Raw genomic sequence first — 14,716 nt, forward strand, 5'->3', positions numbered from 1 at the left:
CAGTGTGAATCTACAATTTTTATAGTCATGAAAATACAGAAAACTCTTTGAATGAGAAGATGTGTGCAAACTTTTTCTCTGTACTAAAGTACAGAATATTTCTCAGTGATATTTGGAATGTGCACCAAAATGAGAAAAAAAAAAATGAAACAACTGCACTAGTGAGCGCGGTGGAGTGATGACAATTGCGGGAGGCACTCACCACGGACACCATCTTGCTCTCCAGATCCAGGACTCTTATCTGGTGGTTATTAGTGTCGGCCACATACAGTAACCGTCCACCTGCCGCTACGCAGAGACCCCCTGGTTCATTGAAGGAGGCCTCCATAAAGCTCGGTCCTGGAGCGTCTCCGGCCTGACCGGTACCCGCCAACGTCACGCAGCTTTTGGACTTTGGATCTACAGTTTTGATCTGCCGAAAAAGAAGAAAAAACTGAGTTAAATACAAAGCAGGTGTCAGTCTATGGAATGTCACCTGGGAAGCTTCTCTAGAGGCCCATTTGGACCTTGCGCCCCTATGACATATTCTATTTCTGTCTGCAGCTCAAAGCTCCTTAGATAATCTTGATCTACAGGATTATGAAAAAATGGCTTCCAAAAATAGCGCCCCTCCTGTATAAAGGCCATGTGTTGTACTGCAACTGCATTGTTTTGTTTTTATTGGTTCTGATAACAAGTTTTGTATGTATACAGAATGGCAAATAAACAATACATTTACATTGTCAATTTGTAAGCATCTTTTGTATACCCTTTCTCAGTCAGACCAATAGGGAAAAAAGGAAGAAAGGAGGGGTAGGATTCACAGGGTATAACATGAGGTATGGTCAGTGGGGGGAGATGGGGGAAGAAAGTTTACAAAACGCAAGTGTTAACAGCTATTTAATTAGGCAAATCTCCCTTCAGTTGTAGCAATGCATTTTTAAACGCATGCAGTAAACGCGACGTGTGACCGCACCCTAAAGAATCAAAGTCAAGGAGTACTAGGTTACTGTCGTAGTAGAGATTGTTAGAGACTGCCCAATTGTATAGAAATTTAATTACTTATACAAAAAAATCATAGCATGTTGTTTGCATTAAAGGAAACCTACCACTTAGAATGGTAGGGGTAAGCTATAAGTGGTGAGCTGGTGCCGGTACTTACTTTCGTTAGTGTTATAAACCGTGGTATCGCGGTTTTAACACTTTTTAACTTTAGAGCAGGAGAGGCTTCGGCGCTGCGCGCGCAACATCTCCGCTATTTCCTATGTGGGTGTGCGTGCACGATCGTGCGCACGCAGCGCCGAAGCCTGTTCTGCTTTAGAGTTTAAAAAGTGTTAAAACCGCGATACCACAGTTTATAACACTAACGAAACTAAGCACCGGCACCAGCTCACCCTGAGATGGTGCTCGGTACTTACAGCTTACCCCTGCCATTCTAAATGGTAGGTTTCCATTAAGCAGTTTCCGTAATGGCACTTCCGCCAATCGTAGTGGTTCTGATTTTTTCCAATGTTTTCACATTTTTATTATGGCAGCGATTATTAAGTGTGAGATAATCACCTTATGTGGAGGTGTGTAATCATCCAGATCAATGAAAAATAAAACTTGTACGGATAGTTCAACTGGGAAGTGACATATCTTAGGGTGGTGTCACACGTGGCGCTTTGAACCCGTTCTTAGTCTGTTTTTAAGAAGTCCATTAAAAAGCGCGTGCATTTTAAAACCGCATCCGTTTTTGTCCGTGTTTAACAGACTGCTTAAAAACGGACTAAAAATGTGCACCAGAAAAACAAAAAACAAAAACTGGTGCGCTTAATATGAGCACTAAGGGTGCGCCAGACAGTGCCTTAGGCAGGCAGCACATGTGGCATTTTGAATCCGTTTTTGGGGCATTTTTAAGCAGCCTGTTAAAAAAAAAAACGCATGCGTTTTTAACCCTTTTTAATTAAGATAATTGGTAAAACCGGTCAAAAACAGATGAGTTTTCAAAAAACTTACGTGGTTTTTAACGGACTGCTTAAAAACGGCCCAAAAACGAGTTCAAAACGCCACCTGTGCTGCCGGCCTTTCTAACAATATGGGCCAGTGTCTACAGAGGTGCACAGACTTCAGGTGCTGCCATATAACCTGTATTTTCCTTGGCTCAATTCAGTAGACATCAAAGGTTACATAAGGGTCTGGCCTTATTTTCCAGTGCCACGTGCAGTGGTAGAATCTGGTACTACAGATCAGATCCAGCACAGGACTAAAGCGAGATACTCAGCCAGTAGCGACATATCATCTCATATCTATCACATATGCATTTTCGCAGCGCGATACATTAAGAGGCTTCAGCCTCTTGATGCATCAGGCAGTGTGCTGCGGAGCGTTTTTTTGCGTAGAAAAAAACTCAGCCGGTGACTATTCACACGTGGCACTGGAAAATAAAGCAAATATTTTCTGATACAAATATAAGATGAAGACTTCACTATCACTCCCATAATTGTGGATACAAATTTGTATGATGATTATTGATATGAAATGGTCTGGAGAGAAAAAAAAATCATTTTATAAGAAAAATAAATGACACACAAAGAATACAATTCTGTGATTATGTGAAATGATCTTGTAAATACAGAGGGGGAGGGGCAGCTGAAGATACTCATCTCCAGCCCTTGGCACAGATATGGCAGAAAATTAATTGCCTTAAATTTAGCCAAAAATAAGTACATGGCCAAGTGATGTATAACCCCGAGTGCCCTGCACCCCTCCCACTGCACCCTGCAAGCTATCATAACATAAAGGAAACCCTCAATTACTTGTCAGGTGATGGAGATCTGCACCAAACTGCAGATGGAGACGCCCAGAGACACCTGGGATCATGTCCTCAGAACAGGTGAGGCCAAGAGGAACAATTCAGGGAAATTCAGGATAATCCATTGTACATCATTGCCTCAGGGTGAAGACACACATGCCGTTTTTAGGCCGTTTTTGGCCATTATTAGTGCGTTTTCAGATTGTTAAAAACGCATGCGTTAAAAAACGCATGCGTTTTTGACCAGTTTGAATTAAGATAATTGCTCAAACCTGTCAAAAACGCATGCGTTTTCAACAATCTGAAAACGTACTAACTAAGAAAGGCCCAAAAACGGCATAAAAACGCCATGTGTGTCTTCACCCTCAGGGTGTGGTCACATGTACCGCTAGTGCTTGACATACGCCACATACGTGGATGGGCCTCGGCATGCGATCAGTAACCAGAACCCGGTGTCCTGCATTAAAACAATGCAAGACATCGGGTTCTGGTTACCGATCACATGCGTTTTTGCATGTTTACCACCTGCTTTGCTTATTTAAATCAGTTTTTCTTCATTTCTGGAAGTGTAAGCAGTCACAGATTAGGCCACAAAAAAAGAACCATTATAGTGAGTGGCCCCTTCTCTATAGCCCCCTCACTTATAGACCCCTGACTAACCCACCCCTAACAGTTATTTCCCCTATGACACCTATGCTCTAGCATTTTTTTCTGATACAAAGCTCCGAATTTACTGCCAATACAGTCACATAGGCAAATGTGGCCACCAGTAAGGGGAGTTGTTTTTTTTACCTTGCTCTCTTATAAATGTAGTAAAATACAATTCTCTGTGCAGAGAGATCTCCCTATAGCTGGATAAGGGCAAAGAAAAAAAACAAAACATAAGAAAACAAGACAATGGACTAGAAGCAATGAACCACAACAGAAACAACAGCAAATGAAACCACGAGGAGGCAGAAAAATCATTACATATAATATGGAGATGGGAGATGAAGAGCCGCACCTTGTGATTATAGGAATCTGCTACATACAAGCTCCCAGACGTCTGATCCCAGGATACTCCAAGAGGATGCTGAAGCTTGGCGTTAATTCCAGTCCCATCAACATCACCAAAGGCAAATAAGTTCTGAGAATGAAACCAGGAAGAAAAGAAATCAAAATACTAGCAAGTACAAGATTACAACTACTATAATACTGCCCCCTATGTACAAGAATACAACTACTATAATACTGCCCCCCATGTACAAGAATACAACTACTATAATACTATCCCTATGTACAAGAATATAACTACTATAATACTACCCCTATGTACAAGAATATAACTACTATAATACTACCCCTATGTACAAGACTATAACTACTATAATACTACCCCTATGTACAAGACTATAACTACTATAATACTGCCCCCCATGTACAAGAATACAACTACTATAATACTACCCCCCATGTACAAGAATATAACTACTATAATACTACCCCTATGTACAAGACTATAACTACTATAATACTACCCCTATGTACAAGAATATAACTACTATAATACTACCCCTATGTACAAGACTATAACTACTATAATACTGCCTCCTATGTACAAGAATATAACGACTATAATACTGCCTCCTATGTACAAGAATATAACTACTATAATACTGCCCCCTATGTACAAGAATATAACTACTATAATACTGCCCCTATGTACAAGAATATAACTACTATAATACTGCCCCCTATGTACAAGAATATAACTACTATAATACTACCCCTATGTACAAGACTATAACTACTATAATACTGCCCCCTATGTACAAGAATATAACGACTATAATACTGCCCCCTATGTACAAGAATATAACTCCTATAATACTGCCCCCTATGTACAAGAATATAACTCCTATAATACTGCCCCCTATGTACAAGAATATAACTCCTATAATACTGCCCCCTATGTACAAGAATATTACTACTATAATACTGCCCCCTATGTACAAGAATATTACTACTATAATACTGCTCTCTATGTACAAGAATATAACTCCTATAATACTGCCCCCTATGTACAAGAATATAACTCCTATAATACTGCTCCCTATGTACAAGAATATTACTACTATAATACTGCCCCCTATGTACAAGAATATTACTACTATAATACTGCCCCCTATGTACAAGAATATAACTCCTATAATACTGCCCCCTATGTACAAGAATATAACTCCTATAATACTGCTCCCTATGTACAAGAATATAACTACTATAATACTGCCCCCTATGTACAAGAATATTACTACTATAATACTGCCCCCTATGTACAAGAATATTACTACTATAATACTGCTCTCTATGTACAAGAATATAACTACTATAATACTGCCCCCTATGTACAAGAATATAACTACTATAATACTGCCCCCTATGTACAGGAATATAACTACTATAATACTGCCCCCTATGTACAAGAATATAACTCCTATAATACTGCCCCCTATGTACAAGAATATAACTACTATAATACTGCCCCCTATGTACAAGAATATAACTCCTATAATACTGCCCCCTATGTACAAGAATATAACTACTATAATACTGCCCCCTATGTACAGGAATATAACTACTATAATACTGCCCCCTATGGTTATGTAAATCTTGAGGTCACGCTTTGGTCACTTATCTCCGGTGGTTATATGATGGTAATAATGAATATTTTCCTGATGCTGCTGACATAACATGAGGCTGCTCTGCACTCTGTATGAATGCGAGGCTATAATTACTGGTCTGTGTGGATGATGGGTGTTATTAGACTGGATTGTGCCAGTCATGCTGTGTGCAGAGTAAACGCTTTATTCATAGTTTCGGGTTGGGGTCAGGGCACCACGCCTTCTTCATATTTACACTGATATGGGATCAGCACGCGACCACTGTGACCTATGCTCAGACCAGTGCTCATGTCACTGCTGGGCCTATGATGTCACTGCCGGGAGAATATCTATGTTTGGGAGGTTACCATTGGGTCCCGCTCTCCCCCCACGACATGCTTGACTGCTCCGTCCTTTAAGGAGACGCTCCTGATGCTGCTGCTCTCGCTGTCAGCCACAAAGAGACAGTTCCAGGGGTCCTCGCTGCAGACGGCCAAGCCAGATGGCTGAGCAAAACCCGCCTTGTGTGGGTACGAATTGTTCCGGTTTTCCTCATTTCCACTGCCAGCAAACCGGACGCAGGTTCCTTCAGGGAGGAGGCTGGAAGGAGACAGGGTCAGCAAAAAGATTATCAGCAATGGGGCGGCCCCATAATACTCGTATGCAGAATCTCTCTGATCTCCAAATACCCCAGTTCTAGGACTGACCGCTTCCGGTTGGTTATATCCAGCTCTGTGGCACAACCATTGGAGTGATCCCCATCAACACATATCCCCCCTCCCCCCCCCCCACTGCAGGGAGAGCGTACACTTACCTGCCTTTCGGTAAAGTTCTTTCTTCTAATAACAGAGCCCAGATCTGATGATTCCCAGCCATGGCGATCCACAGCACCCCTGCCAAATAACACAACCATGAAGGCCAGAACTTATATTAGTGCAGTTTCACAAATGATGTAGTATCTGGAGGTTATATCAGTGCTGGAGCGTTATAAGAGGATGATATCAGTCACATATGATGTCATGTTTGATCAGTGCCAGAGCATTATAAGAGTAGCAGCTGATATCAGTCATAAGTAATGCTAATAATGAAGATATAAGCCAAGGTGTAATAGTCTGCGGAGACTCTCCATAAGAAAAGTTTATGTCCTCCCTCCCCTGTTGTTTGTATATGGGGTACAGCAGGAATCGTGACGGCTCCTCTTCCTCCAGGAGATGTAATTACTGAGCTGCTGACAGCTCTTTGTACTATTAATCATAGGGAATATTTATATTTATCGAAGCGTGCAGCACAAGTCGCCATCGCAGCATAAGGGAGATTACAGCTACTGTCAATGCCAGCCGGGCTGATGAGGAGCTCCCGCGAGAAAGCGCATGGACCATGAGGTGTCACAAGGGCATTCGAAAAGGGACCCACAGCACTGCATTTCTGGGGACTCATCACTAGTGGACAAAAGTGACCTCTGTAAATCTAGAAAACAATATGAACAAGTCTTGCCATAATATGGCGCCATCTGGTGTTCAAAGGCCGTCATAGATCCATGCTTCTGTTTTAAAAATAAGAGTCTGCTTTCAAAGAACGGATCTAGTGATTAATTAGATCTTAATCCCAGCCATGCGTAAATGCCTGTATCTCTGGTTCTATAGGACAGGACTACAGAGTACAGGACTCTACTGGATTTGAAAGCAGAGATTCTCATTTTGAAAAAAACACTATAAAAACAGGGTTTCAATCTCAAAATATTTAAGCATTTTAAAAGGAAACCAACCACCACGGATCTACCCATTACGGGAGTAGGATGCCTCTTTTTAGGGCTAATCCTTTAGTCCCCCGTATCCTATAATTTTTAATTGCCCTAATATGCATATTTACCAAAAAGGCTTCTGGAGCGTGGTGTAGCCGGAGCTGAGGTTACACGGTGTGGCTTCTCCACACCCCAGTTGCCCCTTGCAGTCTTTGGTAAATTTGCATATTAGGGCAATTCAAAATTATAGGATACGGGGGACTAAAGGATTATCCCTAAAAATGGCTATTTTATTATAGATTAGATGAAACTGCCACCGGATCTACCGTGATAGATTTGTGGTGGTAGGTTCCCTTTAACACAGCTCCAGAAGCTACACCACGAAGAGAGTCTGGTATTGACTCCCAGGAGCACTTCTGGCTCATTAGCACAGTTAAAAAGTTTATACCGTATTAGAGGGATGGAGCCCATGGATAGCGAATATAAGATTACCACAGTTACGGTGCCTGGATCTATCAGTTGTGTTTCTGGTTTATCATGATGGACTGTGATGGGAGAATTAATTTAAGTGGAGCACAATGGCCAAACTTTTCTGGTAACTTTAGGAAATCTCAAGACATAATTTATTATTAAACAAGATGTAAAATACAAAGGACGCACCTGGAGTGCCAAATGCAACATCCCAGGGTGAGCTGATTGGCTGCTGTTCTCCTTTTGCTCCTCCCTCCTTGTCCACGCCTTGTCTGCCAGTGCCAGCCACGGTGCTCACTGTCCGTGTGTCCAGATCAGCCTACAGAAACAGGACAAAATATTAAAATGAAAGATTTAGTGGCACTTACCAAGTTTATCTAGCCGTCCTTATGTGCTACCACCTTATCCCCAAAACACCCAATGGGAAAAAGTCAAAGCTATTGCATAAAGTATAAGTGTAGGTGGGCACTAATAAGGAAGGTTCCGGATTTCTTAAATAAATTAATATTTATTTGTACATCCAAAAACATACAGATATAAAAATGAGACCTACAGACGTCTGTGTTAAAAGTTGGTCTTTATAACAAAAAGACAACTAGCTTGAAAAAATAAAAAATCTAGCGCTTTATAGATATGTCAAAAATTTATTTTAAGTTAAAAAATGGAGAGGAAAAGGTGATATCTCTTTGAAGGGTTCAAAGTTCGGATGCCGTATGAGAGGTAGGTATCCGGGAGGTATTTTAAGTGGCTGGCAAGATATAGGGCCCTATATCTGCATTGTAAGGCTAAAAATCGGATCGGACCAGTATAAATGACAGGTAAACTTAAATGACTGTAGTCATACACTCACGGTTAGACGGTTCTAGCTTGTTTTCATATTAGACAAAGTTTCTTCGCAATGGAGAATGATGGAAGGCAGTGTGGGCTGGGTACACTTTGGCGTCTCCACCGCCGCATGTGTTGCGCAATGGCGCTCCAAGGTAGGTATTCTGGCGCGAGTCCTGCGTCAGGCAGCAAAGCTTTTGCCTTGTCTTTTCCTTTACAAAGAGGAAAAGCCAAGGAGGTCCATAAAGGCTACTGAGGAAAGAGCTGTTTGCTCTGAAACGTGTCTAGCCACAGTTACAGCTATAAATCATCTGATCGAGACCCATCTAACAAGCACTCACAAAAAAGCACCAAGAACTCAAAACGCAATAAGAGATTTATAGCAGAATATCCTGTGTTGTAAACTCTAATGCTTGGGGTGGACGCACCCAGTTGTGTGCAGCTATCATTCACCTGATGAAAGACGATTGACCGGGACTGCAAAAGGAAAAGACAAGGCAAAAGCTTTGCTGCCTGACGCAGGACTCGCGCCAGAATACCTACCTTGGAGCGCCATTGCGCGACACACGCGGCGGTGGAGACGCCAAAGTGTACCCAGCTCACACTGCCTTTCATTATTCTCCATTGCGAAGAAACTTTGTCTAATATGAAAACAAGCCAGAACCGTCTAACCGTGAGTGTATGACTACAGTCATTTAAGATTACCTGTCATTTATACTGGTCCGATCCGATTTTTAGCCTTACAATGCAGATATAGGGCCCTATATCTTGCCAGCCACTTAAAATACCTCCCGGATACCTACCTCTCATACGGCATCCGAACTTTGAACCCTTCAAAGAGATATCACCTTTTCCTCTCCATTTTTTAACTTAAAATTAATTTTTGACATATCTCTAAAGCGCTAGATTTTTTATTTTTTTATTTTTTCAAGCTAGTTGTCTTTTTGTTATAAAGACCAACTTTTAACACAGACGTCTGTAGGTCTCATTTTTGTATCTGTATGTTTTTGGATGTACAAATAAATATTAATTTAAGAAATCCGGAACCTTCCTTATTAGTGCCCACCTACACTTATACTTTAGGACAAAATATTAATCTGGAAGGTGGGGCAACCAAGGTGTCTGGAAGGTGGAGCAAAAGATAGGGTTAGCATTGGCTCATTCCCCTCATCATCATGAAAGCCTTGCTCATGTTTAAGGTGGAGTAGAAGGACATGGACCCCAGGAGTCTCAGTGTTCGCTCCTCTTGTGTATGAGCTACCATTGAGCGCAGAATATTCAAAGATGCATCGTACCTTCCTTATCAGATGGTTCTCTGTGTCCGCCACGTAGATGGTTTTCTCATGTATTGCCACGCCTTGGGGGGAATTAAATAAGCATTCTGAGAAGTTTCCATCCTTCCAGCCACTGTCGCCCCCTGTGCAGAACACAACAGCTGTCACACTGACTCCATACACACAAAAGACAACAGGAGCCTGTACCAGTAAAGGCGAGTCAGAAGGACCAGCACAGAAAGCAGGTATAGCAATTCACCTAGATCAAGTTATAATAAATCTGGTGGCCCAGGACATCATAGCCCTGCTCAACATTTTTAAAAACAACTAAAAAGTGATGACATGATAAAATTCTGATTGCCTGAAGCTACCACCAGGGGGAGCACTGTGCATGGCTTCTTGCGCCAGTAAAGTAAGATACAAGTGCTAAGAGCGTGCAGAGAGCTCCCCCTATGGGTTGCCAGATCTTGTGATTGATCTGTACACCATCTATTAAGAAATCGGTCATCACAAAACGTTGGACCATAATTGAGAGACAAAAAGGACAATCCATTGTGTCCTTAACAAGAATCAGTACTTGTGCTGTAAGTCGCAGCTATGGCTCTTTTACTCCTAGGGGCCGTGCTAAGGAGTCGTAGGCGACACACAAACACAAGGTTCCCTTTAAAGTAACACTCCAGCCACAGCTGATTCATTGAATTTTACTATGTCCAGGGCCTGAAGGGCAGAACATAACTGTAACTTTTAGCAAAGTTCTTGGAATATGATGAAAAGAATTCATGCTCCTCCCTTCAGGCCCTGCACCATGATGAATTATCCAATGAATTAGCTTGGACTGTAGTGTTCGGAATTTGTGGAAGCCTAAAATAGTCCAGTTTGTTAGGGGTTGAAGAACTTTCCACTACGGAAAAACAATATTGAAGGAAAAAAAAAAAAAAATAAGGAACAATTTTTCCCCATCTGCAAAATTGAGACATGACAAGATCCAAGGATTCATCCGCCTCCATCTCCAGCAGATTCATGGAAAGTGACGGCTCTGCCATCATTCACACACAGACTATAAAATATTTGCCCCCTCACCTTCAGAAACAGCTGTAGCACTAATGCTACAGCGCCACCATTTATTCTGTCCCTATAGTCTAACGCTTATTTTCTGGTAAACCTACTACTAAGTGAGGGACAAATTCAAGAAAGTACGAAAAAGTGAGACTGCAGGACCAAACCTGAAAATGTTATACAGTCTGTTACCATAGAGATAAATAGGAGATGCATGAACAAAAAGAATTCAAATTAAATGAATATTTCTTATGTCAGGATGAGCAGGTTTTTCTGGGAGACCTCAGTGCAATAATAGTGTGGGCACAAGGGGTCTGCTCAGAGGGGAGGCCTCATTACCATTACATCTGCAGAAGTGCCCTGAGACGCCCACAGAAAACAGCTGTGTCCTGAAAGGGTTAAGCCGCATGTGGATAAAGTGGCTGGACTATAGGAATACCATCACATTCTCACCTCCTATAGTGTGTAGGATTTGACCATCCTTGGACACGACCAGGATTCTGTTATGCCCTGTATCAGAGATGACCAAGGTGTCACCTGAGGGGTCTACCACCACCTTCCCGGGGAAGCGCAGCGGTGATGGGGGCAGCGAGTCCCTGAAGAGTTTCAGGGGAATCTTGTTGTCCTTTATTTTGTGTCCCTCCTTGTAGAACTTCAATGCCATGGAGGTGTAGAGGAACAGGTCCTCCTTGTGTCCTTCCCCAACCAGAGAGAACAGGAGGTTTCCCTGAGGTCCCAGCAGGACCAGGGTGGGCCAGCAGGACACCTGCAGGTCCTGCCACAAGGTGGCGTCAGCATCGTTCACCACCGGATGGGTGATGTCGTATCTCAGCACAGCGCTCTTTATATTATCCAGGACCCGCTCATTAGGAAACTTGGCTGAATGCACCCCGATAATGACCAGGCCATCTGAGGGAGAAATAGAGAATTATTGAAATTATAGAATTGTTATAGAATTAAAAATACTGAAAACATCCATTAGTCATGTCCAGAAAAAGCGGGTGTCACCAAATGCAGGTTCCTCCCCTCTGTAGTAGTGATATTTCCCACCACACGTCCTACTCAGCAGAACTGAAGGCTGGGTACCAGCACGTCTGGTTCATTGGTTAGAAGAGATGATCAGAGATGGATAGCGGGCAAATGTACAGGCGTTTGTCTCCCTCTATTTTAAAGGAAAACTACCATTTGATTTAATGCATTATTAAGCAAATATACCTTGAGAATGCTGTAGCTACACTGATGCAGGATCATATCTTGGTTAATCCCTGAGCTGAGTGATTTTGCTGATAAAACATGATAATGAAGCTCTGTGGCTTCTATGGCTGATTCAGCGCTTGTCCTAGCAGGAGAGTTTTTCTCTGCAGGAGAGGATGATGTAATCCCTGGGTTGTGCCTTAAGGCAATATAATCAATTGCTGTACCATCGCCCAGCTGCTGTGTATGAGTGATCCAGCTCAGGTTGATTAGTCATGTCTTGTAATCACAAGCTTGTGTCTGATGTGTTTGTCTAGGCAGTCAGCCTGACCCAGCTTTCCCAAGTTCCTGAATGTCATAATTGTTTTTTCAGCAAAGCCACTCAGCTCAGGGATTAACCAAGATATAATCCTGCATCAGTGTAGCTACAGCATTCTATAGGTAATGTTTGCCTCATAATGCATCAAATCAAATGGTAGATTTCCTTTAAGACTTATGATAACGAGGAATCACTGTACTTGGAGGGAAGAACAATAAAACACAGCCCCCCCCCCCCACCACATAATGCCGAATATCACCCTTGTATCTTTCAGCCAGTACCTGTGTCTGAGTAGCGCTGCTCCAGAGCGTGCAGGTCAGGGAGGATGTGCATACAGTTGATGCAGCAGTAAGTGAAGAAATCCAATACTACAACCTTCCCCACGAGGTCCCTGTGCAGGGAGAAGGGGACGACAGTGTTCAGCCATTCTAAATCTGGAAAGGAGGAACATAACATCAAACAAAAGAAGGAAATAAGATTCAGTACAAATCATATAAATATGTAAATATTTATTTCTTAATTTCTCAGACATCTAGGAGGTCCTAGACCTGAATACTTTCTTTTAAACATTTTGTGACTAAGATACAACACAGCAAAAACTGCACATGGAGGATCAACAGAACATAGAGAGGAGCTTTAAGTAGAACTCCCCGTAGCAGTGGCTGTATAATCTGTATGTGAGGAGCTCCCCCTAGTGGTGGCTGTATAATCTGTATGTGAGGAGCTCCCCCTAGTGGTGGCTGTATAATCTGTATGTGAGGAGCTCCCCCTAGTGGTGGCTGTATAATCTGTATGTGAGGAGCTCCCCCTAGTGGTGGCTGTATAATCTGTATGTGAGGAGCTCCCCCTAGTGGTGGCTGTATAATCTGTATGTGAGGAGCTCCCCCTAGTGGTGGCTGTATAATCTGTATGTGAGGAGCTCCCCCTAGTGGTGGCTGTATAATCTGTATGTGAGGAGCTCCCCCTAGTGGTGGCTGTATAATCTGTATGTGAGGAGCTCCCCCTAGTGGTGGCTGTATAATCTGTATGTGAGGAGCTCCCCCTAGTGGTGGCTGTATAATCTGTATGTGAGGAGCTCCCCCTAGTGGTGGCTGTATAATCTGTATGTGAGGAGCTCCCCCTAGTGGTGGCTGTATAATCTGTATGTGAGGAGCTCCCCCTAGTGGTGGCTGTATAATCTGTATGTGAGGAGCTCCCCCTAGTGGTGGCTGTATAATCTGTATGTGAGGAGCTCCCCCTAGTGGTGGCTGTATAATCTGTATGTGAGGAGCTCCCCCTAGTGGTGGCTGTATAATCTGTATGTAGTGAGCTCCCCCTAGTGGTGACTGTATAATCTGTATGTAGTGAGCTCCCCCTAGTGGTGACTGTATAATCTGTATGTAGTGAGCTCCCCCTAGTGGTGACTGTATAATCTGTATGTAGTGAGCTCCCCCTAGTGGTGACTGTATAATCTGTATGTAGTGAGCTCCCCCTAATGGTGACTGTATAATCTGTATGTAGTGAGCTCCCCCTAGTGGTGACTGTATAATCTGTATGTAGTGAGCTCCCCCTAGTGGTGACTGTATAATCTGTATGTAGTGAGCTCCCCCTAGTGGTGACTGTATAATCTGTATGTAGTGAGCTCCCCCTAGTGGTGACTGTATAATCTGTATGTAGTGAGCTCCCCCTAGTGGTGACTGTATAATCTGTATGTAGTGAGCTCCCCCTAGTGGTGACTGTATAATCTGTATGTAGTGAGCTCCCCCTAATGGTGGCTGAATAATCTGTATGTGAGGAGCTCCCCCTAGTGGTAGTGTATAATCTGTGTGTAGAGAAGAGTTCCCCCTAGTGATTAATAGGAGATAACCCTGCACACTACTGCACAGGTAGTCATAGTCTAGGAGCCTTAGTAGTCGCTAACTACTAATTATTTGGTGACCATTTACCTCTATGGGGTGACCCCAGTGCAGGGTCATCCACACAGGAGACATACAGACCCCAGAGAACATGATAATGGGGTCATGTGACTGATAACTATGATCAGCCGCATAGAAGTGAGTGTATCGCGGGTGACCTATAATAAGGGAGGCCGGGCACACAACACATGAATACACCCAGCTCAGTACCTGGGGAGAAGTCTGGCACCCGCAGCTGCGCCGCCCGTGCATTCACCTCCTCCAGATACTCCAGCACCAGCCTCTCCCTCTCCTCCAGAGACTCCGCCTCCTGCAGGGCGCCCTCCAGCGGACTCTGGAGTCCCAACAGATCATTCAGACTGCACGACGCCATCTTTCTCCTCCTTCTATGACTGACAGTACTCAAGCAACAGCCCTGCCTCCTGCACTCTACATTCCATTCAACAGATTCGCGCCTATACTCTGATTTTAAGTTTCTTTATTACACAAAAGATTATTATGTAAAATCCGTAGTAATTGGCGATTAAAA

The 14,716-nt window shown here is 43.0% G+C and overlaps 1 protein-coding gene across 3 annotated transcripts in view; it reads right to left on the reverse strand.

The window, feature by feature from the left end:
• NHLRC2 (NHL repeat containing 2) overlaps positions 1–14,716 on the reverse strand; it is a 35,175-nt gene that overhangs the window by 14,929 nt on the left and 5,530 nt on the right. For 2 of the 3 annotated variants that reach the window (XM_072131074.1, XM_072131073.1), the window contains 8 exons: positions 12,574–12,726; positions 11,233–11,688; positions 9,745–9,866; positions 7,814–7,943; positions 6,227–6,305; positions 5,781–6,012; positions 3,777–3,899; positions 203–412 (listed from right to left, as the gene is read on the reverse strand). In XM_072131074.1, coding sequence (XP_071987175.1) covers positions 203–412; positions 3,777–3,899; positions 5,781–6,012; positions 6,227–6,305; positions 7,814–7,943; positions 9,745–9,866; positions 11,233–11,688; positions 12,574–12,625 — 1,404 coding nt within the window. In that variant the 5' untranslated portion in view covers positions 12,626–12,726. Of the gene's footprint in view, positions 1–202; positions 413–3,776; positions 3,900–5,780; positions 6,013–6,226; positions 6,306–7,813; positions 7,944–9,744; positions 9,867–11,232; positions 11,689–12,573; positions 12,727–14,397; positions 14,605–14,716 lie in introns of those variants that run through there. The other variant, XM_072131072.1, reaches the window with a different exon arrangement.

The sequence above is a fragment of the Engystomops pustulosus genome, chromosome 11, assembly GCF_040894005.1.
Source record: "Engystomops pustulosus chromosome 11, aEngPut4.maternal, whole genome shotgun sequence".
Classification (NCBI taxonomy): Eukaryota; Metazoa; Chordata; class Amphibia; order Anura; family Leptodactylidae; genus Engystomops; species Engystomops pustulosus.